At 45.0% G+C, this 25871-nt stretch overlaps 1 protein-coding gene across 1 annotated transcript in view; it reads right to left on the bottom strand.

Moving 5' to 3' along the window:
* Positions 1 to 9360: 9360 nt before the first annotated feature.
* ACAN (aggrecan) overlaps positions 9361 to 25871 on the bottom strand; it is a 56008-nt gene continuing 39497 nt past the window's right edge. Inside the window, exons 14-18 of the mRNA XM_044438795.1 lie at positions 20472 to 20630; positions 19159 to 19241; positions 18271 to 18415; positions 15044 to 15226; positions 9361 to 9449 (exon numbers count right to left, since the gene is read on the bottom strand). Coding sequence (XP_044294730.1) covers positions 9361 to 9449; positions 15044 to 15226; positions 18271 to 18415; positions 19159 to 19241; positions 20472 to 20630 — 659 coding nt within the window. The remainder of the gene's footprint in view (positions 9450 to 15043; positions 15227 to 18270; positions 18416 to 19158; positions 19242 to 20471; positions 20631 to 25871) is intronic.

Below are 25871 nucleotides of genomic sequence, written 5' to 3' on the forward strand. Positions count from 1 at the left end.
ATATTAGGAAAATGGATAGCAAAAATATGTGTAATTAGGCAAAATTGTGTGCTGAAATGCAAATATTTGGAGAAACGTGCATAAAATGCATACAAGTGTTCATGTGAAATGTAAGCATAGGTTCTCAGAATTCTGAATGAACTGAAGTTAAGATTGGTATATGAGAAACTGAGAGAAATAATAATTATGGATTTATTATTCTTACTGCACCTCCTGAGATTTTACTTCTGAAGAGATTTAGGCAGGATGTCCAAGTTACACTGAACACCATTTTGAAAGTCTATCCAACAGGCTAACAGGGAGATTGGATTTTACCAAGGGCAAGTGTCAGAAATAGTGGAAGTTACTAGGGAATGGGAACTCTGGGCCAAAGCAGAAGCCATGTGGGAATGTATTTGATGAGGTGTTGGAGAACATGTAGCCTTCCAAATGTTGGGTTCCAACGCCAGCAGCCCTGGCTAGCAAGGGAAGAAGTTGGCTACTTAGAGCAGCAAGCGAACAGCATTTTCAGAGGGGAACCTGCATGACTGGGAGATACATGACCCTCTCCCCCTTAGATCAACGTAGTGCTGCTGGGACTGCAACTTAGCACCATTTTCCCTTTCCTAGACAAGCAGCCAGCTGTCGTTTTGTGGCAACTAAGTATACTCTTTCTCAGTCAGAAGTTTTTGTCCCTCATTATTAAGCTTTCAGCAGACCTTGGGGTTTCCCAAGCGTGCTTTCTAATTCACCATGGTGCCATTTTGGCTCCAAGGTCATCAACACTCACCATTGGAGTTTGCTTTTAGAAGGAGCAAGATAAAAATAGTCTTTGCCATTGTTGTGGGCTTGTATTTGTGAAGGGATCTTAAGTCCAATCCACTGTTTTCCCATGATTATCTTGTTTTCCTTCCACTAGAATAATGGGATTGACCATGTCCAAATACTGAGGGCTGTCTCTGACAAATGGTGCTCCACTGACACACTACCCATGTGCTTGTTTCATTTTTCTGAATCTTGCACAAAAAGTATATATATCCATGTGACTCCATGCTAGTGGTGCAAACCTCAGTACACCCAAGATTCCAATTTGGTCTTCTGTGGTTCCAGAGATGGCCACACTGAGTCCATCATTCAGTGACAGAGCGTGCACAGTGCATGCAGAAAGGCTCTGATTTGCTCCTTGATATCTGTAGTTTTTAAAATGAAGAGAAAATTATCAGACAGGAAGGAAATGATAGAGTCAAAGATGCTGATTAGCGTTTGGAGAACCTCTGCTTCTTCCAGATAGAGTTTGATTGCAACTTACATCAGTGCTGTAGCACCCATCCCTGCTTTAAGCCACCACGCTGGAAAATTTCAGTCACTCCTGTGTAATAAGCCCCCTGGTTTGGCTCAAAAATGACAATTTTTTCCCCTTTAATAAGCATTTATGCTTCAGTACCCTCAAAAATGAAGGTGTCTGCTCACAGCACGTTGGCATTCCTGTTGAAAACACACAGGGATGCCTCCACTTCACTTTGTAGGGTGAATTTAAATTTGCTGCATGCATCAAAAAGGCCACTTGAAAACTACTGGGACAAAACGGTCACCAGTAGTGGATTACTTGACCCTCCCTGTTCCATGTAGCAATTTTCAGAGCTAGAGATCAGCCCATCTATGCAAGTTGGGAATGCATCTGGAAGGTGTCACCATGAAGAAGGTTGCTGCAAATGGGGGGGGGGGGGGAAATCTGCCAAAAAAGGGGAGAAATTGGCAGCCTCATTTATTTTGTTTTTCTCTACTGTGAGGAAGGGCTGCATGGTGCCACCTCTCCTGCTGAGTGTCCTCCTTGGATCTGAAACTCAGCCAGCCAAAAGATGCCTCTTCAGAACTGGGATTGGGTCCATTTCAACAATTATCTCATTATCAGAGGCTGAGCTGCCAGTCCCACCAAAATGGTTGGCCTCTCATGCACACCCTGAACATGCATGCACAACAAAACCCTTTTCACTTGCCATATTGTTGAGCCAAATATCCTATGTCTTGTAACTCTGCCTTTGGTCCCCTTTTTTCAGGTGTAGAAGTTGGCAATTGGCCCTATTGAATTTCTTTCTGTTGCTTTCAGCCCAGCACTCCAGCTGATCAAGACCACTCTTTCTGCCTTCCAGGCTATTCGCTACCCCACACAATATTTGTCATATGCAAATTTGATCAGCATTCCCTCTTCATCCAAGGCATTAATAAAAATGATGAAGAGTGCTGGGCCCAGGACTGAGCCCTGTGGTACCCCTTTCGTTACCTCTCCCCAGTGCAAGAAGGTGCCATTGAGAAACACTCTTTGAGTCCAATTCTGTATCCGTTTGTGGATCCACCTGATAGTTGTCCCATCCTTTTTTACTTTTAGCCAGTTTGCTGATCAGAAAGTCATGGAGTACTCCATTGAAAGTGTTGCTGAAATCAAGATACATTATGTCCATAACATTCTCACAGTCTACAAAGTTGGTTTTCCAATCAAAAAATGAGATCCAATTCATCTGGCAAGACTTGTTCTTGATAAACCAGTGCTGGCTTCTAGTAATTACTCCATTGTTTTCAAGGTGCTTACAGACTGTATCCTTTATTATCCGCTCCAGAACTTCCCCAGGGATTGATGTCAGACTAACCAGTCTGTAGATGCCAGAATCCTCATTTTTGTCCTTTTTGAGGATGACAATATAAGCCATCCTCAATTCATCCAGAACTTCTTCTGTCCTCCACTATTACTCAAAGATAATCGAGTGTGGTTCTGAGAGTTCTGCCAGTTCCTTTATTACTCTAGGATGCAGCTGATCAGTCCCCGGAGATTTGAATTCATTCAGAGGAACTGTAACATGTTCCTTGACCATTTTTTAATTAATCTCAAACTTCAATCCTGACCCTTTGGTTGCTGACTTCATTTCTGCCGGGGTGGCGTGGCGGGGGGGGGGGGGGGGGGTCATAGACCTGCTTTTGGGAAAATATTGAACCAAAGATGAAACTGAGCACTTCAGCTTTTTCTTCTGTCTTCTGTTACCAATTTCCTCTCCGAATTGAGAAGTTGCACTACAATTTCTTTTCTCTGTCATTTACTGTGATCAAACTTGGAAAAAATGGCTTTTTGCTGTTTTTGGCATCTCTTGCTAGCTTCAGCTAATTCTCACCTTTAGTCTTCCAGATGGCATTCCTTCTCCTCTCTGCCACCTCTGTGCTCTTCCTCTGGCCTTCCTTCTGCTTCCTCTGCACATCCTTTTTTGTTTTTAATCCAACTTGAAGGCTTTTTTTGTGGGGCTGCACTGATTTCTTCTGTTCTCTGCTATTTCTTGTTTTTGTTGAAATTGTTTATAATTGTGCTTTTAAAATTTCCCTTTTAAAAGATTTCTACAGAAAGTGGAGGAAGGAACTAGTGGAACTCCTCTTTTCCTCAGGGTCACTTGCCATGGGAACTTACTTATCATTGTTCTGAGTTTATTAAAATCAGCTTTCCTGATCCAGAGGACTTGTATGGCTATTCTTCATTTTCCCTTCCTTTAAAATCAAGAACTCAGGTATGTTGTGGCCACTTTCCCCTAGTGTTCCTGAAACTTCCATTTTCTCCATTAAGTCATCCCTATTCAAACAGCCGACACTCTAGTTCCTTCTTCCACTTTCTGTAGAAGACAATTATTTGTCATGCATGGCAAGAATTTCATGGAGGAGTCACTTTTAGCAGATTTTGTCTTCCAGCAGTTATTCTTGCAAAGCCTGGTTCTGTGCAGTGTACTTTGCGTTGCCCTTTCTTTTTGATTTTGTGTGTGCATCTGTGCGTGTACGTGTGCAAGAACAGGCAAAGCTCCCGTTTCCCTCTCTGCTTGCTGTCCTTTCCCAAATGGGCCATAGATCTCAGATTTTAGCTTTGCTGTTCAGCAATGGGTCTTCTTGCAAATAAAACTTTGAAAGAAACCTTCTAAGAAATTTGTTGGACATTATAGCACTTCCTGACCCCACTCCCCTAGAGTAGCTCATTCATGAGACACCCTAAACATTACAATGCGATTTAGAAGCCACCAGAGATTAGAATTCTATTTCTGTTGTTCGAGAAAATGTTAGAGAACAGAAATTGCATTGATTAGGGTGGAGCTGGTGGATTAAGGTTAAGTCCAGGCTTCTAGGAAGAGAAACAGAATGGTGTTTAAAAATGTGATAGGTCAGGAAGCTGGGGCAAGGATTGAATGGGAAGGAAAACATTGGCTGTACAAGGTAGGGAGGAGCTGACAGAGGCTGTAGGTCCAATGAAAAGAGTTTTGAGTATATTGCATTCACATAGGTGCCAATAATTAATCAAAGACCTCTGGTTAACTTTGCAAAACATATTGAAGAGCTTCCACCTTAAATATTGAAATAAAATTAAGATCTCTCCTTAGGTAACAAGCAAAACAAAAAAGCGTTTGCCAAAGTTGTTTCCTGCTTCTGACAGGGATCAGGAAGAACTGGGAGACAGAAAATCATGAGCCTTTCAAAGCAGGGTGATGCTTAAAAAGAAAAGCCAAACATTTTTGCTTTGCATGCTAATTCATAACAGTGCTACTCTCACTCCATATGGCACTCAAAAACCTAAGGTAGTTGCAGTGTGGGGTGGGTAACCTGTGGCCTCCTGATGTTGTTGGGATTGCTGGCTCCAGTTCAGTAGGGTGGTAGAGCTACCCTGGGCCTTATCCTGAACTTTTAAAGAACTATCCTCCAAATAGATTCAATATTATGGATAGATCCTTTAAAGCTCAGCCTGGAAACTGGAGTGCATACACTACTCCACTGACACTGGAGTCACCAGCCACTGCCAGCAGCAAGTTGTCAGCTGCTGTCTTTGGCTACACTGGCTGGTGCTGGTGGGAATTGGAGCACAGCTACATTGGAAAGGCCAGCTTTGATGTAAGGGACTAACATGAATAGATGATAATTGAATTGCTTGTGACAATTGTCAGTGTACGAAACCAGTGAGTCAGACAGAGATATATGCTGGCCGGTTTGTGTGTTCAACCAATGAGACTGTAGTGCAGAGCAGAGCACTAGCTTTGCATATGGAAGGTCTCAGCTGGGGTCCCTAGTGTCTCCAGTTCAGAGGTACCAAGTGACATGAAAGGCCCATGCCCGAGATCCCACAGCAGTTGCAGATCAGAGTCTGCAATCCTAAACGATGCACACAAATATTCTGATTTGGCATAACACAGATTTCTGTGTTGCTGCAAATTGATGACACCCAGAAGAGCACATGCCACAAATGGCACCCTCGTGTTTTCTTCCTTCTGTCCTGATTGATAAACAGCTTTCTTTAAAAGCCTGAGAACCCCCTGCCCATGAGAACCCCCGTCCTATTCTTTCTGGAGCAGTCTTACTGAGCACCGAGTCAAAACAACATGTACACAAATGGTGATATGAGCAAATGTGCCTACACATGCACAAAGCACACATACTCACAGCATGCAACCAGCACCTTGGCAAGGATGAATACAACAAGTTTTATTTTACAGGGTTCACAACCATGCTGACAGTGACAGGCATGGCTGTCTTCGTTTTGAGTCTCGCATTTTATGCACAAGAGTTACTTCTGGACCCCCCCCCCCCAAAAAAAAAAAAAAAAGGAAAGTAAGAATGAAAAAAAGACTTCTGGGTTAGGTTTCTTCTCCCTCCCTCTCTCCCTTTCCCTCCTCCCTCTCTCCCTCCCTCTGTGTGTGTGAGTGTGTGTGTGTGTTGGTTTTCTACAGCAATAAATCAGATAAGATCTTCTATGCTGTATTTCAAGTTCCTGTCCCTAAGATGGTTTCTCTTTCCCCTCTTGATACAGAACGCATGACAAAAGCTGTGCTCCTTCCAGCATCCTGGAGACATTGGCAAACCTTTTAAATTGTGGCAAAGATAATGAATTTTTCTCTCTGTTTTCAATACTTATTTTCCTTATGTTTTTTAAAAAATATAAATAGTTGCAGGGGACTCAAGTGCCCTGCACAGTCCCCCTCGAGACAGAGCATGTGCGCCACCTCCAGATGGGAGCTGCTTTGCACGTGTCCCAAGGGGAGGAAATAGCCCTCTGAAGTAACATGGGCTCAGGAGGCTGATTTACACACACACACACACACACACACACACACACACACACACACACACACACGCTTTTTCAGCCTTCCTGAACATGGTGCCACCTTCTTGTGTCCTACAGCTCCCATCATTTCTAGCCAGATTTCAGCTCCCGTCATTCCCAGTCCTCAGGCTGGGAATAGTGGCAGTTGTACTCCAATATATTAGGTGGGCACCAGGTTGGGGAAGGCAACTTGCATCTTTACAATGCATGTGAAGAAATGGGGAGAACAATGGCTGAAGAAGCAAACCATGATATTGGATGGGAGGTCAAGAAATTCTAAGACTGCCGTTGCTGAGAGGCCAGACAGAGAAGGTTCCAGGCCCTCTGGTGCCTGCCTCGTCCTACGTGTGTCTGCTCTGAAGGAAAATATTCTTCCATATAGCCCAAATTGCCTGATCCTGCCTAATCTTGGAAGCTAAACAGGATTGGGCTGGGTAGAAAGCTGGATGGGAGACTTGAGTCCTGCAAAGGGCAGGCAGTTGGACCCAATGGCCTGCTAGCCCCCTTCCAACTGTATGATTCGATGATTCTATGAAACCACAGTGAGCCTGCGGCCCTTAGATCTAGGAAAGTGAAGGACAAACTCACAGTGTTCATTCCCAATTTTAGAAGGCAATGGGAGAAGGGGATAAGACTGGGCTAAAATTGTGGCAGGAGGAGGGATAGTTGGAGGTGGAACTTGCAAACTCCATTAAAGGCTCTTCTAACTGCCCTGCACGTCAGCAATTCAAGCACTGTCCTAAAAAGAAAGAATTAATGGGGCTTCTTGAGTTTCCCAGATCAAATTACTCAGAACAAACAGGTCTAGACCCAATGGAATGGAGCTGAGACTTCCCCAGGGATGGTTGGGAGGCTGAGCTGGGACAACTCATCATAACAACAGCTATCCATGGCTATTAGTTATGACAGGTAAAAACTCTTAACCTCTGGGTTGGATCCAGATTTAGTCATACTAAGAGCAGCGCCATCTAAATCAACTCGATTTAAACTAATCAGGATTAATTTCAATCCCATTGATTTTGATGTGCTCTAACTATGACTTGATGCAGAGCCTACGCCCCATGTAGCAGAGCTGTTTCCACAAGGGTGTGGAACCTTTCCAGTCCAAGAGGCAGAATTCCTTTTCAGAGAAGCTCTCGGGTGCTGCATTCCAATAGTGGGAGGGGCAGAAGGCAAAAAGCTGATGGTAGAAATATGAAAAGAAAAAAGAAAGAAAAATCCAGGGGATGCCAGTTTCAAAATCTTCCTTTCAGGTACTAAGCCTTAGGTGAGGCCTTAAAGGATAGAGAAAATACTAGACAAAGGCCCGGAAATCACCAGATGTTCAGTGATCAGTGGCAATGAGGTGAGGGTAGGGAAGGGGATATGACCATCTGGGAGACTTGTGGGGGGTTGAGGTTGTGCACCCCTGTCTTGGATGCTGCTAACACTCCCCGTGCCCTGCGTATGGACTTCCCAAGGGCACTTGGGTTACTGCCTTTGGAACCCAGGGGCAATGCAAATAACCATTGACCAAAGAAGAAACTTTCCACAAGGTGCATATATGAACCTCTTTCCACTCCCTGGGGTTAATTTTCCAGTCCTCCAGAACAACTAAGGGAGTGAAAGTGTGGATAAGCGTCCCTCAGTTGTGCAAGCAGCCAGCGTACAATGTGATTCATTCACTCTGTGGTTACGGTACCACTCGGTAATGATCAGCTGTATACGCCCAATGTGGATTCAGGCCCAGCATCAGGAATAGGTATTGTTGGGCATCTGCCAAGGTGGACAACCCTGTAGGGGGACTTCTGTCAATGCACAAAGCCTCCTGGTCCTGCTGCCCCCAGTCCTTGCTGTTACTACTTGCTTGGTTGCCTTCTCTCAGCATGGAGGAAGGCACCAGAGTGAGATGCTCAGAGCAACTTTCCTTAATGGCGGGTAATAACTCCCTTGTCATTGGGGCTCCTCATCTACTGCAGCTTTCATTTTGAGTTTTATAAGTGCCATCTATGGTGGCAAACCCATTTTGGGGATGGATTTCAGTAGCATGGATTGCTCCTGTAATATTTAAAATAAAGGCTGCAATGGATGAGAAACCCTACTGATGCTATGCGACATCAGGTTCCTCTGTGATTCCTTCCTTTGCTTTGCACTCTGCATCTAGAAGACTGCACAAATTTGGTCCACAGGGAGAAAAGACAAGTGGGTGGACAGGAGGACAGGCATGGTGGAGGCCCATTAGAGATAGCCTGCTCAAGGATCCTGCAAGACCTGGAGCTTTGGGTAGTTGGATTAACAGGTCTTCGGTCTACTTCATTCACCAGAGCAAGTCTTCTGTTCTTATGAAGCTGGCTTGCCAGTTCTCTGTGCTGGGCTCGAACCTGCCTGCTTCAGCTCATGACTCCAGCTATTTCTCACCTGATCCCTCTCTCATCTTAAAAAAAATGGGGCTGTTGGAGGAGAAGAGATGCCAGCACGCTGGTGAATTACTGGAAATGGACCAGGAAAGGGACAGAACTAAAAGAAGCACAGAGCCCTAGTTTTTAGCTCCTCCATACATCTATGGATGCCACTTTGCCTGATCGGGCATTCTCATTCATTTTAGCCTGCACTCTGTATTTTCCATTTTGCCTTTACTGAAAGGAATTAACAGATGCAAAGGAGCAATGACTGTTTTATGCCCCCTTGGATAGCTGGCAATCCTCCTGTCCACCCCTTCCCATTAAAATGACTTGATCCATTCCCCCCACACCCCACAATGGTCCTGCCCTTGAACACCACAATGTGTGCTACAGCCCTTGAAAGGATGGGGGAGCACAGAGAGAGAGAGAGAGAGAGAGAGAGAGAGAGAGAGAGAGAGAGAGACTTGTCCACCCTACAGATTAAATAATTACATTGCTTGTAGATAAAATTAGGATGCCCCCCCAACAAAAATGTAACAATCTTCTTTATTATTTAACTTAACCCTCACCCTATTGTAGCCCTCCCTCTCTTGCCCCTCTCTCAAGGCACAAAGATATTTGGATTCAGACAGTTAGTAAAAAATAAAATGAAATACTGGAATCGTATTTGCTTTTCCTTTGCTGTTTTGCAAAAGTCTCTTTTCTCTCCCCCCACTTTTTTTACATATACACAAGATGGATTTTTTTCTTTAATATATTTTCCTTATATCAACAACAAAAGCAACAAGAAGAAATCAATTCTGTTAATAAAACTGTTTCATAAAATATTTTTGTTTCTCTCTCCCCCTGTCTCTCTCTCTGTCTGTCTTATCTTTCACTTGCCGCTTTCTAATGGGTGGTTCTCTGTGCCAGTCCTCCATTGGTCCTTGATCGAGTCCGTGGGCTTCGCTTGTGCAGTCTGTGTTTGTAGGTGGAGGCTGTGGGAGGGAGCGGAAAAGAAAAGACACCTTGTTACTCGGGGAGGGAGGTTACAGAGGCCCTGCTTGTCCTAATCTGGCTTGACCAAACCTCTCACCTTCTCCCTCCCCTTGGAAAAACACGGCAGAGGCTGGGGTATGTTGTTTCTTTGGCTATCCGTGCCGAGCCTGCAGTGGCGCCAGCCTGCTTGCAGCAGCACAATCGTGCCTTCTCTTGCCCCTGGTGCTCTGGGACCCAGCGAAGCAGCTGAGCATTTTTTCACTGCACTTTGTATAAGGTCCTGTCCCTTTCCGTCCCTCTGACAAACACGAGGACTAAAGACACTGGAGGTGGCAGAGCCAGTGCTGCTGCAGTTTGGTGGGTCTTTTTCGATGAGTCTTTCAGTGTGCAAATTGCGATGCCGCATTCATGGAAATTTGGTACAGGGAGGTCCAAACTAGGGTGGCCACTTAACCAAAGGAAGAGGATGAGGAGAGTAAATGCATCACTTCCCACAAAAAGAGGACGTGCACCTTCAAATACTCACCCATGCTAACTAATATGTTTCGATGCAAGTGCAAAACTAAGGGCTATAATTTAATTAGAAAAACAACTTATTCCGCTGTCCCTAGATTCACAGAACATGGCAACTGATAACCAAAGTTAGGTATAGGTTGAGTGTGTGTTGTTCTTGTATTGTGGGTTGTTGTGTTGTGTGAACCCAGCAGCGCTACCAGGTATGGTTTGTTAACCCCAAACAACCCACAGTTCACAAACCAACAAATAACCATGGATTCTCTACATGAGCTATTGATGGTTAACAAGACATGCTTTGTTTGTGTGGCTGAGTTCAGACAACCTAGTAATCCATGTTTCAATAAAAGACCATGCTGTTATTCAACCTGCATGTAAACCTTAAGTGTGAGTTATTCTGTTGTCTGAACCCAGCTGTTGAGTTTTTTTTCCAGGCCTGACCCACTGACCCACAGATTGGCCCCACTGTCACCACCACATTAGGATCTTTCTGTCAGAAAGAACAAAGCTGGTCAGTTTCCTCTACATCAGCCATAACTATATAAGCCCATAGTTCAATGACAACCCACTCAACCCTGAGAATGAGTTGTTGTGCTTTAGGAACCCAGCCTGTGACTGGTGTCCTGTGTGGTGTGACCTTTCAGTCTGTTGTTCAGGTGTCAACTGTTGATGGACAATGTTAAGACCCCCTCCTCTGCTTGTTCCTTTTCTTTAAGCTGCACTTGAACTGATCATTCTTCAAACAGGGGACAGCCCTTCAAGTAGAGGAATGCACAGTGGGATGTCTAGCCACCCTAAGAGAATTAATTTCCATTTGTAATCCTCCTTGTGCTTTCCCCCTCTTTTTAATTATCAGAAGAAAATTATCAGGGGCTGCTAGGCATTACAGCCTCACAAGACTTTGGATAGGTAGTGCAAGGTGTCCCCCCTCTGCTGGTGCCCTGGCAGCGACTGTGATAGCTCATGGATCCCGGCCTGGCAACCGTGGTGCTGCTCCTGGCTCAGTGAGCCACTTAGAACAGACAAGGGCCTCTTCTCCTTGCATGCAATGAATCCAGAAAATGGACTAGGACATTCTTGTGCCAGAGGATGGATGCCCATCCAAATGCACTGCCCCCAGCGCTCGCTCACGCGCTCTCTCTCTCTCTCTCTCTCTCTCTCTCTATATATATATATATATATATATATATATATATAGCTAGACTACTGACAGTTTGCTGCCCTTTAATGGTACCCTAAAATCTGCCCTTGAAAGCAGGCTACTCCATACTGCCTAACAGCAGAACTGGCTCTGATCCGGAGCCCTTCCATGCCAGTTTGACTGGACAGGCCGTCCATGCAGCTAACTTGGGCAGCCAAGTCAAGGGGATGGTTGTCCTGTTGGAAGCAGCACATGAATCTGGTCTCCTGGCTGATGTCCACGCTAATCTGGCGAGGCTCTAGCTGTGTCCTTAGGGATATGGGCAGCCAGCCAGTGTAGGGTGGCATGTGGGTGTCCTTAAAAGGAAGTTGGGGATTATATCAGCAGAGCCAGCTGGAGCTGGGTGTCAGTCTAGATCAGTGTTTTTCAATTGCTGGTCTGCAGACTGGCACCGGTCCGCCAGCATTTCCTGGCAGTCCGAGAAAGAGCCGCAGCAGTGTGCGCACAGGAGAGTGGCTTCTCACTGGCCAGGACCAGCGTGGGGTCGCTGTGGTTGCGCTGCTGATTCCCCACCTAGTCCTTGGCTGAGGAGGCTGGGAAGGGCAGGGGCTGCTCAATGGGAGCCAGCGCCATGCCTGGTTGGAGACCCAAAGGCCGGGCCTTTCCCTTTCTCTGCTGGGTTTTCTCCTGGGAAGGGAAATGCAGAAGCGGGATTGTGCTGAGAGTGTTTTTCCAGCTAGTCTGTGCTGGTGTGTATGGGGCTTGTGGGGGGTTCATTCTATTTCATTATTTAACATTATGAATATTATTTTATTAAGTAACTCTGATTTTGGATTGCTCTGCTGTTGATATTATATTTGAATTTGTATTTGCTACGAATATAGTATGGCATTTATATTGATTTTGTATTTTGCTATTGTAAATTTTTAATCAAGTTTTCTTGAAAAGACACATCAGTAGATTTCATAGTAGCCTTATTTGAATTACATTTTGGGCTCTCAGAGTTTCAGTTGTATTCAATTACATTTAATTTCAATATTTTATTCTTTTATTAGCATTTTTACTGCTCAGTTTCTGGTTATTTTAGAAAACTTTCATATTTTGGTACTCTATTTAAAAACGAATACACAAAATACTCTGTTATGTATATATTTCTGCCTCAGCAGTCCCCAAAATAATTTTCCTAGTTTTGCTGGTCCCCAACTGTAAAAAGGTTGAAAACCATTGGTCTAGATGGTCTCAGGGACCCCTTCTGACTCGCTTTGTTTCTATGTTTCTAAGTTAGACTCTAGGACACGTGTGAACTGGTTGCCCCCCAATTCCCATCTTCCCTAGCTTGTCTGGGCAATGGTGAGGGATGAAGGGAGTAATCATTTGTCAACACCTGGAAGGCCACAGGCTCCTCAGAGCTGTTCTTGTCTGAGCATGTCTAATAAAAGAACATAACTTCCTAAAGAGGAGACCTCATTAAGGATTAGTTCTGTCTTTCCTCCCCCCCCCCACCCCACAAATGTATATACAATTAGGAGCCATCTGTGTTCAGAGAAAACCAACCCAAAAGTTATCTTTAAGTCTTATATTGGCCTCTTGGGGTGGGGTATGTTGGATGTTTCTCTTGCTCTGTAAGTCTCCTCCCTGCCCTCTTTTCCTTCACAGTCATAAGGAATCAAAGATTTACAGAGGTTTGCTGAGCGTGCAGCAGGTTGGCCAAGAAAGACTTGCCAGCTGTTGGCATCACATGCAAATGAAAAGTTCCAGCACTGAATTTCCAGCTGACCCCTGCAGTCCAGCCCCACCTGGGAGAGGTTCAGGCCAGTCATCCTTGTAATGTAAGAACACTTCCAAACCCCTGCAGACTTAAACTGGCCTCTCACGCACTAAGAATGTGCATGGGCTGATCATTTTTTCTGAGAAAGGGAAAGCTGAAGAAGAAGAGGAGGAGGAGGAGGAGATGGAAGCAGCAGCAGCCACTGCTGCTACCGTTGCTGCCACCACCACGTGAGAGCACATGACATTCACATGACCAACTGAATGAATTGCAAGGTGCTTTTAGTCACCATTCCAAAAAGAAGCTTAGATGGGGGGGGGGACTGTATATTGCATAGAGTTCTCTTCTTCTAGTAGCAGGGATTGCCATAGGAGAAGCAGAACCTGCCTTACACTAAGTCAGACCAGTGGCCCATCTAGCCCAGTACTGTAGACATGGGCTGGCAGCATTTATCTGGGATTGGCATCTGGATTCTGTCCTAAACCTGATTAGAAGTGCCAGGATTGAATCGGGGACACTTTGCATGCACGCCTTCCGTTTCAGCAGGGAGCTATGGCCCTCCCCTGCCTCCTCCTCCTCAAAGCACTGCAAAGCATTCTGGTTCTGAAGAAGATTAAAATTTAGGATAAAGAACCTTAAGAAGGTGGCGGGGGAGGAACCTTGTTGCTTATTCACAACTTGTATCTGCAGAGGCCACAGTCATCCTCATTCTGATGGGTTGCATTTCTAATTGAAATTAAATTAATAAATGCTTTCTAAATTCGCAACTGTACCTATATGCTAATGCATGCAAATGCTATGCAAATCTCTCCTCTGCTTGGATGATCCATTTGTTCTTCAGGCAATGTGTAAGCAGACATCCTACCTTCCTCTGACTCTGTTTACTTGGCTTGGTTATTCTGCCTAAAACTTAATGGAGTTCTATGCATCCTTACCCATCTTCCATTCAAAGGCAGAGCATACCATGGAAGAACAGTGGGAATAAAATGAAGCACGATTAATGAGATGTTCATCATAGTACTCCTACAATCATAGGGTCCATGTTTTCACACAATACACATGCACTCCAATAGTGGCTCAAGGGCTGCACAGGGTTTAGGCACCCATTCCGTTGATCACCGCAGGCAACTGCAGAGGGAGCCTCAGCCCATTACATTGGCTCAAATGCTGCAGATGCTTGTCTAGTTGTGCCACGATTGGTCTGTGGCCAGATTGATTTGGAAATTTTTGCAGCACCAAAAGCCTGCAAAGTACAGTTAATCATGGCATTCAGCAGGAAGGCGTGTGGGTAGCAATGTCTCTGCCTTAAATAAGAGGGTTGGTGGGAACCTGGTACTCCACTAAATCCATGCCTCTGCAGGAAATCCAGTCACACCAATGCCCAGCAGATGGCTCTGCAGCCTCAGGTTGCAGATTTCGATCAAGGAACCCCCCCCACCATTCCAGCCATTAGCTTGATCGTTGAGCCATCATTCTTAAGAGGGTCCTAATATTTATCAACTGTCTACTCTCTTGTAACTAAAGCCCAGTCATTCCAGCTCTGCTCTCTGGGGCAGCAAGGAAGACATTTTTGTTCTTTTTGCTATGATGGCCAATCCAGTCCTGGAAGACGGATGTGATGGCCCCCAATGCCCGTTCTCTGTTCTCCAGGCTAAACATGCGCAGGTCCTTCAACCTCTCCTCACAGGACCTGTTTTCCATCTTCATTATCCTCCTCTGAACCCTTTCTAATTTACATCCTCCTTAAAATGCCCAGAACTAGTCGCACTATTCCAGATGTGCTCTGACTAGTGTGAAATAAAATGGAACTATTACTCCTTGTTACTTGGAAACTATAGTTCCACTAAAGTCAGGTAAGCCTTGCTGCCTGCCTGCCTGCATTGCACCGATGACTCATGCTTTTATCGCAATTAATTCTTTGACTCACAGGTCAAGAAAACATTTAACCCCATGCACTGAATGAGAGCACTGGTTGTGTGTTGTGGCTCTCAGGGCACTTGAACCCCCTGCCTCCGTGGGCTTTGCAGACTCAGGCACCTTGCACAGGAAGACAAGAAGAGACGTGGTCTGCCTCCCAATGGTGGAGTTCACTGGTCAAGAGGCAGACCAGAGCCTTGGCTATCTCGAAGGGCCCTGGAGGCAATAGTGCAATAACGGAGACCATTACATACGATCTATACAGGCTATCCGTGGCTCCTCCCAGTGCCCATTGGGTTGACAACGGATGGTGGGCACATGGCGCTGTATATATCCCTGGTTGCATTGGTACCGCACCATGGCATTGATCTCGTAGCGTTCTTTCTTCTTGCCAAAGTGCTTGGCATTCTCCACCATGGGCGGCTCTCCGCAGGCCACTAGGGGAGGAAAAAGAATCCTTTAAGTTGCTTTCTGGTCCAAGAGATTCTTGGCCAAGATACTGCTCGCCTCTCAGTCCAGGCCAATGCCATTTCAGTTTGAAAGTCAACCTTCATTTTGAAGAAACCCTTCTTCTAGTGGCAGTTGTGGTCCAAGGCCAAAATACGATCATATTTGAGCTTAAAGCACTCACTGCCCATAACTAGTGTTGGCCACAGGCTTTTGAATGGCCTCAGGCAAGACACCTTCAATGGGTCCCCTCCCTTTGTAAATGCCCTCTTACTGCCATGGTCACCAGCTGTTCTTGCTCCTCATCCTTTTTCTCGTCATGATTACCATTTGGTTGGTTGGTAGGCAAGAAAGCTGGGAACAAATAGGCAGTCGCATCTACCGTTCCTCCTTCTTGCCACCATTGTCTGACTGGGTCAGAGGCAGAGGGAGGGGCCAGTTGCTACATTGAATAGCAGGTGTAACTTTGGGAGGTTCTGTGAGTGAGCCCTTGCTGGGCTGTGGTCCCTAAGCAAGTGCTCAACCCTGTCTACCTTTGATGTTGTGTTTGCACAGAGAACACATGGCCACCACTAGACTTTGACCTGGTCTTGCACATGCCCCTTTCATCTGTCTTCTCAACGTTATCCCACCCCCTGCAGGAAAACAGCTACTGCATTGGAGCAGAGCCTGGAAAATGCTGACCATGATGCTTAAGGCTAACATCTTAGCAGCAGCCATATGTTCCCCCACCACTTTTAGAGGAGTCTCATGTCTGTCACTGTCATTATCATTCCAATTATTTCCAGAATTCAGAGATGACTGTGGAATAAACCGTGGCCAAAAGAACACCACTGATACAAAGAAAGAGAAAGGAACCCCAAGGTTTGCAGAAATGCCGCATTCTTTAAGGGGAAAAATGCCCTAAGGGAGCCCACCCGCAAAAGCCCATTGCTTGATGATCATGGAGTGCCAGCTGATAGTTGGAGGCGAGGAATGTATAACTAGTGAGGAGATGGAATGGAGTATCCTGGAAAAGGACATGGCTGGGTGACTGGAAACTTGATGTGGAACACTCCATGTTGCAACATTTTATTGCAAGTCCCACATATATTCCTCAAGTTGCTTTTAACATGTATACAGGAAAAACAAGAAGGAAGGAAGGAAGGAAGGAAGGAAGGAAGGAAGGAAGGAAGGAAGGAAGGAAAGCCAACCGACCAACCCATATTGTTGAATTGTTAGATAAGATAGGCAAGAATTCCCAAACTGTGGGCCAAGATGTTATTGTATAACAGAATTTCTTACATGCCGCTATAGACTAACGAAACTCTGGTGCAATTGTAATGCTCCATCTCACCTGGTAAGTTGGAATTATCTGTACTCTGATGATGCTTCTATTGTGTCTGCTCCACTCCTCCTTACAATCTAGAGTCATGCCCAGCACAGTAACTCACACATTAACACAGGAAGATGTGCTCCTCTGAGTACATTTGGTCCTTTTGAGGTGCATGAGTGAATGTCTCTCATGCCGATTCATCGAAACACTACTCAACTCAACAAAAAACAAGCCTGCTGCAGTTGTTTTGGGTTAGGCAGCGGGGTTAAACATGGGGATTCTGGAGAACTTGCATATAGGAGAAGCAGGATGCATACTTAAAAGCTGCTGCTATTATTCTCGCAGTTTCTGGGCTGGGGAGCCAACACTCTGCAGTGGTCCTTGCCTTGTGTGTTGGTTCACATGGGAAGGAGAATTCCAAACTCGAGCCTTTGTCTGCTGTTGGCTCCTTGAGACCATCTGACGCCAATGTTGCTAAGAGCCTCCTGTTGCCTGGCCCATCATGCAGGCTCCACAGCTGCTCAGGGTCATTTATTTTGTGAAGTACGGCAGTCAAGATGGGAGCTATAAAGCACCAGCCAACCCATTCCCTACTTTGGAGATTCAAGTTCAGTCACTGCTGCCTTTGAAATCCATCCATGCTGATTACTGAATTTGGAGAGCAGACCAGAGAAGAAGCAAGAAGAGATGCTCTCCTCTCTTTGCTTTCTCTCCCCAAAAACCAGGACCATGGCAAGAAAGAGCCAACACCTATTAGCACAATTCTGGGGCTTGGGAAGGTAGGCCAGAATTCATCTTCCCATTTTGCCACTGCAGAGAAGGAGCAAGGTTTGCTTGAGACTATCAAGTGAGTTTGTGGTACTGGCAAGATTGAGGCTGGGACTATAAAACTCATTTTATTGAGCCTAGCTGCTCAAATTGCCTAATAGGAAAAGCCCCTGGCTGCTGATCCAGATCTCGCAAGTTCAAATCCTAGCAACTGTTTTTCAGGCACAGACTCTCAGCCCAACCTACCTCACAGGGTTGTTGTTGTGAGGATAGGATTGAGAGGAGTAGGAGGAGAATTATGCAAGCCACCTTGAGTTCCTCGAAAGGGAAAAGGTGGGATATAAATATAATAAATAAACCACTTCTTTGGCAATAGTAATTGCCTACCACTTTCTGTTGTCAAACTGCTCTTACTGTCAAGGTGTGTCGTCTAAGTTTCAATGCCAAACTATTGCAGTCGCACTGAAGCCCATTAAGTCCAGTTTTTGTGTCTGGGTAGCAGAGAAGACAACAAGAGTTTAGCCTCCACCATGTGATCTTCTGCATACTTCCTTGATCTGGTGAGCGTGCTTTTGTGACTCAATGTCTGGCTTTTTTGCAGTGCACTGCTGGATCTCTCAAGTCAGATTGTTATTTCTTTATTTCTTTATTTATTATTGCATCTGTAACCTGCCCTGGTTTCCTTTTGCAAACAGCTCAAGGCAGCTTACATGCACCCTCTCCTCTCCACTTTGTCCTCACAAGAACCCTGTGTGGTAGGTTAGACTGAGCATCACTGACTGGCTCAGAGGTAGGCAATAGGCTTCCTAGTGGAGCACAGACTTGAACTCAGATCTCCAGAGACCCAGGCCAAGCTTTCAAGCACCATCCTATACAGGCTCACTGGAGCAAAGGGTCGTCGTATGACCTTGTGTGTCCCGCAGACCTATCAGTGCAATAAACCAGCCTCACCTGTCCCTTTTTTGCAGGTGAACGGGAGGTGATAGTTGCAGGGCACGTCATTCCACTCTCCTTTCTCATGCCAGATCATGACCACACAGTCTTCTCCTTTGGCAAAGAAGTTATCAGGCTGGTTGGGCCTCCAGTTCTCATATTGCTGTGGAAGGAGAGGAAGGAGATGGAGGGGCAGGCAAAGAAAAGAACTTCCTCACAGAAGCACATCTGTCCATTCTTTCTTAATTTCTGCCCCCCCCATCTGCCAAAAATGGTGGTCAAGACAGCTAACAGTAAGAAAAGGTAGATCACTCTCACAATTAAATAAATCATAACACAAAAACTGACACAGCTAAAAACTGAACTTGTAAAGAAATAGGCAGCAGCAGAAGTCTTGGTTTGCATGCCCAAAGCCTGCCTGCATGAAAACGTATCCGTCCATCAGCAGAAGGACAACCAAAAGGCCTAAGCTTAGTGCCCCTCTGTAGGGAAGCTTTAGATCCTGGGAACAGCTCCTGAGAAAGTCTCTTGCATCCCCACCAGGCACACACCCAATGGTGGTAGGAGGAAAGAGCCTGCCCTGGAGATCTCAAAATCCTGGCAGCTTCAAAAGGGAGAATGCAGCATTTCAGGTAGACTGGACCCAAGCCTAAATGAGATTAAATGGTACGCAACCAGAAAACATATATTTATATGTGTTTTTATATATAAGTATTGTATATATAAATATTAGGTATTTGTATATAAATATTTTAAACATGTACACGGGTGGTTTTAGGTTTCTAGCTTCAGTTTTCTATACCTGATCTAGATTCTCATCAAGTGAGGACAAAACTCATGCTAAAGCGACTGTTTTCAGGACAGCCGTTTTACTGAAAAGCCATGGCTCTCCAGATGGTAACTCACAAGGGGCTGCCCATCCGACCAGCGGAAGTCGTCTTCAACAGCTCTGTCACTAAGGCCAATCCACTGATAATCTTGTGCATTGTCTAGGATGGAGAGAGTGAGAATAAAAGAGATAGCAAAGATTAAAAGGAGGCTGGCCTGCTGTCATATTTCCTGCGGGGGAGGAATCATTTTCTAAACCAGTAGTGCTGCTTGCCATTTCCCCAGCCTGGCACCCTCTGGATCTCATGAACTGCAGCTCCCAACATTCTTAGCCAGCCATGCTTTTTAGACAGATATTTGCTGCACTTTGAGGCTTTTTAAAAGCATGTGTCTCTAAAAGAATTCATACAGCACTTCAAATTACGTCTGGACTCTGGCCAACCTCCACGTTAATTTAAACCCATAATCATATTTAATAGTTCCACTTCTGCTTGGTCTTCTTAAAACAGCACCTATAAGGGAAACTATTCAGATTCTTGTTAGCCTGTTTGATAATCTTACGTTGGTCAAAACAGCCTCATTCTATATTGTCAGAAAAAATGAAGTGAAACGAAACAAAACAAAACAAGTGTTCGTCAGGTGCATAGATTCTGAATTGTTCTATAGCTTTTCCATGGATCACATGAAAGGTGCTTGCAGACCAACACTGGTCCACAAAGCACAACTTTGTGCCCTTGTTGGCCTTCCTGTCCTCACTTTTCAGTATGTCTGTGTGAGGGTCACTACTGAATTTCCACCTAAAGTGAAATTTGAGATAAATTTGTAGGTTATGGCTTGGAGAAGAGCCTAATGCTGGGAATGATTGATGGCAAAAGAAGAAGGGGACGGCAGAGGATGAGGTGGCTGGATGGAGTCACTGAAGCAGTTGGTGTGAGCTTGAGTGGACTCGGGGGGATGGTGGAGGACAGGAAGGCCTGCAGGAACGTTGTCCATGAGGTCACAATGGATCGGACATGACTTCGTGAGTAACAACAACAATGGCTTGGACAATACATCTGTTTGAAAACTCAAGCCTGGTAAATTTTATTATATATTATTTATTATCCTGCCTTTTCTCTCTTGTGAAGAGCCCAAAGTGGCTAGCATAACAGTGGCTACTGTTATAGCATAGAAATGTTTTAATAAATAAATAGCTGCCCTGTGCAGTATGTAAGGCTGAGAGAGTCTGCTCACCGGTCCAAAGTCACCCAGTGAACTTGATGACCAAGCGGGCACTAGAACCTACTTCTCCCAGGTTCGGTTTGATTCGGTTTGCCTCCCCTCCCCTCTGGCTGATTTAAGCCATTTTCCGTTTCTAAGCACCTGAAGACATTTCAAGTCATCACACTCACTGTTCACAAATTCCTGCTCTTCAGGCGTGGTGATACTGCTTAGATGGGACTGATGTTCTCGACACAGGTTCTCTGCATCCACCCATGTGTGTTTCTCTTCAAAATGCTTATAACAGTTGCCTTGGAACTTGGTCCAGCCTGCTTCACATTCAGCCAGATCTGGAAGAGATTGGAAGGGTTTATAATAAGCATGAATGGAAGGCTTAAGCATTCCAAAGCCCCTCACTTGATCAGACGGATGCACAGTTGCTTTCCTGAACAGAAAAAGCTATGGACTCCTCTTCCCTGGAAGCTTCTAGTGGCAGCCAGCACACTGCCCAAGTCCACTGATGCTATCTCAGTGTGCCACAAGAGGAAGAAAAGTGGCAGCTCCTTTTATGACTTCCAAAATGGAGATGGAAGGACATCTGAGGCATTTGTGTCCTGCTCCTGAAAGTTCTGCATAAGGAAATCTTAAGGGAGGTTTTGGATGCAAATTGTAAGCAGTTAAGGAAATCCCTGTGGAATTCTGTCAGGCCCAAGATAACTAGATAAACAATACTGGGGAATTATTCCACACGGGTTCAATGAAAAGAACTTCTGTAACGTGCTCTACGTGGGGCTACTCTTGAAGACAGTCCGGATACTTCAATTGGTTCAAAATAGAGCTGCCAGGCTGCTGACGGGGACGGGGCATTATGTTCACATGACTCCAGTCCTCCGTCAGCTTCACTGGCTCCCCGTTTAAGTCCGGGCCCAATTCAAGGTGTTGGTGATGACCTATAAAGCCCTAAACGGCTTGGGTCCTGGTTACCTGAAGGAGTGCTTATGTCCATATATGCCCGCCCACCCCTTGAGATCTGTGGGAGAGGCCCTTCTCTGGGAACCCTCCGTGAAGGAAATTAGGAGGGTAGGTACTCGGAGGAGGGCTTTCTCTGCGGTGATGCCCAATCTATGGAATGAGCTCCCCAGAGAGGTCTGCCTGGTGCCGTCGTTATTTGTTTTTTGGTGCCAGGCAAAGACCTTTTTATTCAGACATCATTTTAACTGCTAATACTATTTATTTATTTTATTCTTCGGCCAGGGTGACTTATTTATATTGTTAACTTGTTTTACATTTTTATTGTATAATATTTTAATTAATATATTTGTGAGCTGCCCCGAGGCTTCGGCAAATGGGGCGGCATAGAAATTTTCTAAATAAATGAATGAATAAATAAATAAATAAGTGGGATTACTGGGGGAGATTTATTTTACATGTGTTTGTGCATCAGAGGCAGGCATAATTTTATTGTATTATTGTTGTGTTCGGTCGTGCATTTCATTAATAAAGTTAAGGGAAACACTTTTTTAGGAAGTGTGGAAAAAGGGTGAGAATTATATTAAATATTTAGCATATGTGTATTACGATTTATATATTTTATTTTCCCTTTGTAGTTAAATACATTCATTTGAAACAATCTCTAGCTTTGCTTTAAAAATCTTAAATGTATTGCATGCTTTTATAAACTTAAATAGAGTTATCATTGCATTGCATCTTTCTTTGAATCAAAACACTGGGGCCCCTTTATGAGGAGAGGAAAAATGTTAGGAGCTTTATAAGATCAGGGAAGAAAGAGATGACCAACAAAGGGACATAATTATAAAATTATAACTGGTATATAAAGAAAAGAGAGTTTCCCCCTTTTCTCTCCTTAAAGTCTTCAAAAAAAGAATTCTAGAAATTGGGAACACTCTAGCTCTACCTGGAGAGGGCTTAAGTGTGCAGGGAGCATACGCAAACTTTGTCTCCAATATCTTCTTCCTCTCTACCTTGGCAGCTTGAGCAGAAGATTTGGAAAATCTACATCTATTTGTTTGTACCTGAATAGAAACATCTGTGAATTTGGGACCTGAATGCATGGCAGATTCTACTCATCTTCAGTCAAATGCAAGTATTAGTACCCTTAACACCTTCCAGGTCAACACAGGAACATTGTGGCTAGAAGGGGCAGGAGCAGGAGCGGGGGCGGGGGTGGGGGCGGGGGCAGGGGCAGATATACAATTAGTGCCAGGGGCTCAGTGCTCCCTACAGACCTGCACAGTGTGCTAATGAATCCGATTAGCAGCAGGTGCAGAAGAAGTATTTTATGCAAAAAGGATTTTTTTTCATAGCAAAATTTACCTTACAGAAGTCACTGCCACTATGGAGAACTGATCTAGCAGGATTTTTCTTACATCCTTAAATGTGCCTCTAGAAGCATAAATCAGTGAGAGTCCCTTATAAAAAGAGATCCCATCACCAGTACATGACTCCACAAATAACATTGCTTAAGTTGGCTTTCCCCAACTTGGTGGTCACCCAATGCACTAGGATTGTGGGAGTTAAAGTCCAATATATTTACAGGACACCAGGCCAGGGAATGCTGGTTTAGATAATTCAAAGGAATGATCTTTCCCCTTACTTTTATTACCATAGCTGACTTTGTTTGCCTGAATCCCGCACAGCTGAATAATATTGATAAAATGGTACCATTGATGTCACTTGGATTTTTGCCAATTAGAATTCCTGTTTTCCAGACCAAAACTCTGTCATAGGAAAATAGAGCAGGGGTACGAAGATTCATTTATATGGAAGTCTCTGGAAGACTTTGGAGTGCTTCAGTTATCACCTCTGTTGGACACAAAGTTCCTTACTTCTACGTCCTGCCAAAAAGAATGCTTAGAAGGAAGGGAAGTTAGCTACTTGGAACTCCTGTTGTTAATACCCCAATGCCAAGGATTACTGAGGCCTTGTTCACACATGCTTCCATCTACACCTAGGTTTTCATTTGTGTACTATATAATGACCCACTTTGCCTTAAAATCCACATGTTCAGTGAAGGCATGAGGGGGTAATGAGAATGCCCCAGTCAGCCACATGTCTTCAAATTAGTATGACCATCGTACCATGCCTCAACACCTACACCTTCAGCGGGACACGTGAAAGACTCCCTGGAGTCATAAGATGTGAACAGAAAAGGACAGCTAGCCAATAAGACAGGGACAGGGAAATGTGACCTGCCAGATCCCAGTTGAGCTGCAAATCCCACCATTTCCACATAGACAATAGTGAGGAATGATATGACTTGCAGCCTAGCCACTTCTAGAGAGCTATCCCACCCCCCTGCCCCATTACTGCAATTAGGGCTCCTGCTTTTGTATGCATGTGTGTGTGTGTTACCACCTTAGGCCCATACGGGTCCCTTTCATGCATCCAGGAGAAGGTGCAGATGCCAGAGATGGGGCCAGAAGCGCATGCTGAAATTAGGGCTGTGGCTAGCTGGTCAGTCCTGCACCCTGCAACTTGTTCGTTGATTATGGAAATGATGTGTCTGGAGACAGGCTTGATGACATTAGAATGTGTGAACTGCCTCCACCATAGACAGTGAGAGGAAATTCAGATTGTCTGCCTGTAATCCTATGGCCATGATGGATGAATTCCCACACTTGTGTTGTCACTTTATGTTGCAGCAATCATGGGATGAATATGCATGTATGAACTACTCCTAATGAAATGAAGCAAACTGTAGACAGCCATAAACACTTTGGAAGGAGTTCAAAATGCAAGGATGCATTTCGGAATACTGACTGGGAAAAACAAATCCATGTAACTCCTTCTTAGGGGAGTATCATTAGTACTTTTCTCCTTTAGAGAGTCCCACTACATTCTTCCTTTAATTTTACCCTTGGACTTAACATATGGGCTGAAAACATCTGATGCAGCTAAGTCATGCTGGGTATGGAAGGAACTTGGGTGATAACTGAACTGGGTACCTTTATTCAAGTCATATACTCCCTTTAGGTACTGACAAAATGGGTCTTCAGATCAAGACATTGAGGCCTGGGAAATGAGGCTTATGGACACAGAGAGGGCAGAGGAGGAAGAGCTCATCTCAAGGCCACCATCTCCAGGTGTTCAGGTAGACCTGGGGAACTGACAGGATTTGGAAGTATGGGGAGGGGACATGGAAGAGGAGTCGAAGAGCCTGACCCATCCTTGACGCAGTGCTGGGAACTAGAGCACCCTGTGGGAGGCTTGGAAATAGTCTCTAGTTTGGCTTCAGTAAACTGCTCTGTGCATGCTCAGAGACTCTGACTCTTTGTTGGCAAACAGCTTGTTGGATGTATGTTGTAAATGTCCCTATCATAAGAGCACAGGGACCTGCCTTAGAATGAATTGGATCATTCATCTTTCTAGCCTTTTCAGCACTTCTGGCAGAGGCTTTGCAGGGTTTCAAACAGGAATATTTCCAGTTCCTCCTGGAGATGCCAGGAATTGAACCAGAGACTTGCTTGGCAAGCATTTACCCCTGAACTATGGCCCCTTCCCACAAGCCCATGTGCCACTGGGAGGTGGGGATGAAGTCGGTGGTAGGTGGAGTCATAGCTAAAGCAACTCTGTCATCACCTCATCTCTTTCCCTCTGGCACCCCGCTTCTTTCTCCAGTTTTTCTCCTCTCTGCCCTCACCCCTGCAGAGGGACAAGTCATCCTTGTCAGAGGCCTGAACTGGGAATTTGCAGTGGGCTTTTGAAGCAGTGAGGTGCAGGTTTCCTACCCTGCTACATGGGAGTGGTGGGCAAAGGGGGAATGGATGTTGCAGACCATACAGTTTGGCCCACCTTGAGGACTAGGTAGCAGCTTCCCTCCCACCCACCGGCCCTCCTGCCACCCCTCTGAGGGTGGAAGGAATTGTGGTTGAACCATTACAACACTGTACTGCATACCTACACAATATTTTGTCCCCTTTAACAAGGTAAACAAGCAGAAAAAATATTGCTTGGTTGTTTGTTGCTCTCATTTTCTTTGCAAGGAACGTGGGCGAGATGTAGGATGAATCAATTGTACTTTATTCCTTTTAAGATGAAGGGGGCAGCATCCTAATCTGCTTCCTTCTGGTGGATCATTGGTAGCAGAATGTAATGGAAGTACATCCTTTCCTGAGATAGCAGTGGGAAGTTCCGTAGCTTGACAAGGAAAATAAATATTCTTTCCACCCACCAGGGAACTCATCAATGTTTGTAGAGGGCAAGGCATTATGTTGTTGGGGGTGAGGGGAAATGCCCATTGAGGAAGTTTTCAGTAGAGAGATGGTCAAAGTTTATACCAGAATCTCCCAAACTGCTGCCCTCAGCCATGATGGGGATCATGGGAGTTCTAATTCAACACATCCAGTGGCCACCCATTTGGGGAAGGCTGATTTATGATTTAAGGATGTGTAGAGGAAACTGACCAGTTGTGTCTTCTCAGATGGAGACAGGAATCCCAACGGAGCTCAATCTGATTGTTACTGGGGAAAAAAAATTCAGTGCCTAGATTTAGACAACACAATAAGCTACACTCAACAGTTGAGTGTGGGTTGGTATCGAACCATGGGCTTTTGGTCAATCATGGGTTGTCA

This window comes from Varanus komodoensis, unplaced genomic scaffold, assembly GCF_004798865.1.
Source record: "Varanus komodoensis strain SLA01 unplaced genomic scaffold, ASM479886v1 scaffold33, whole genome shotgun sequence".
Taxonomy (NCBI): Eukaryota; Metazoa; Chordata; class Lepidosauria; order Squamata; family Varanidae; genus Varanus; species Varanus komodoensis.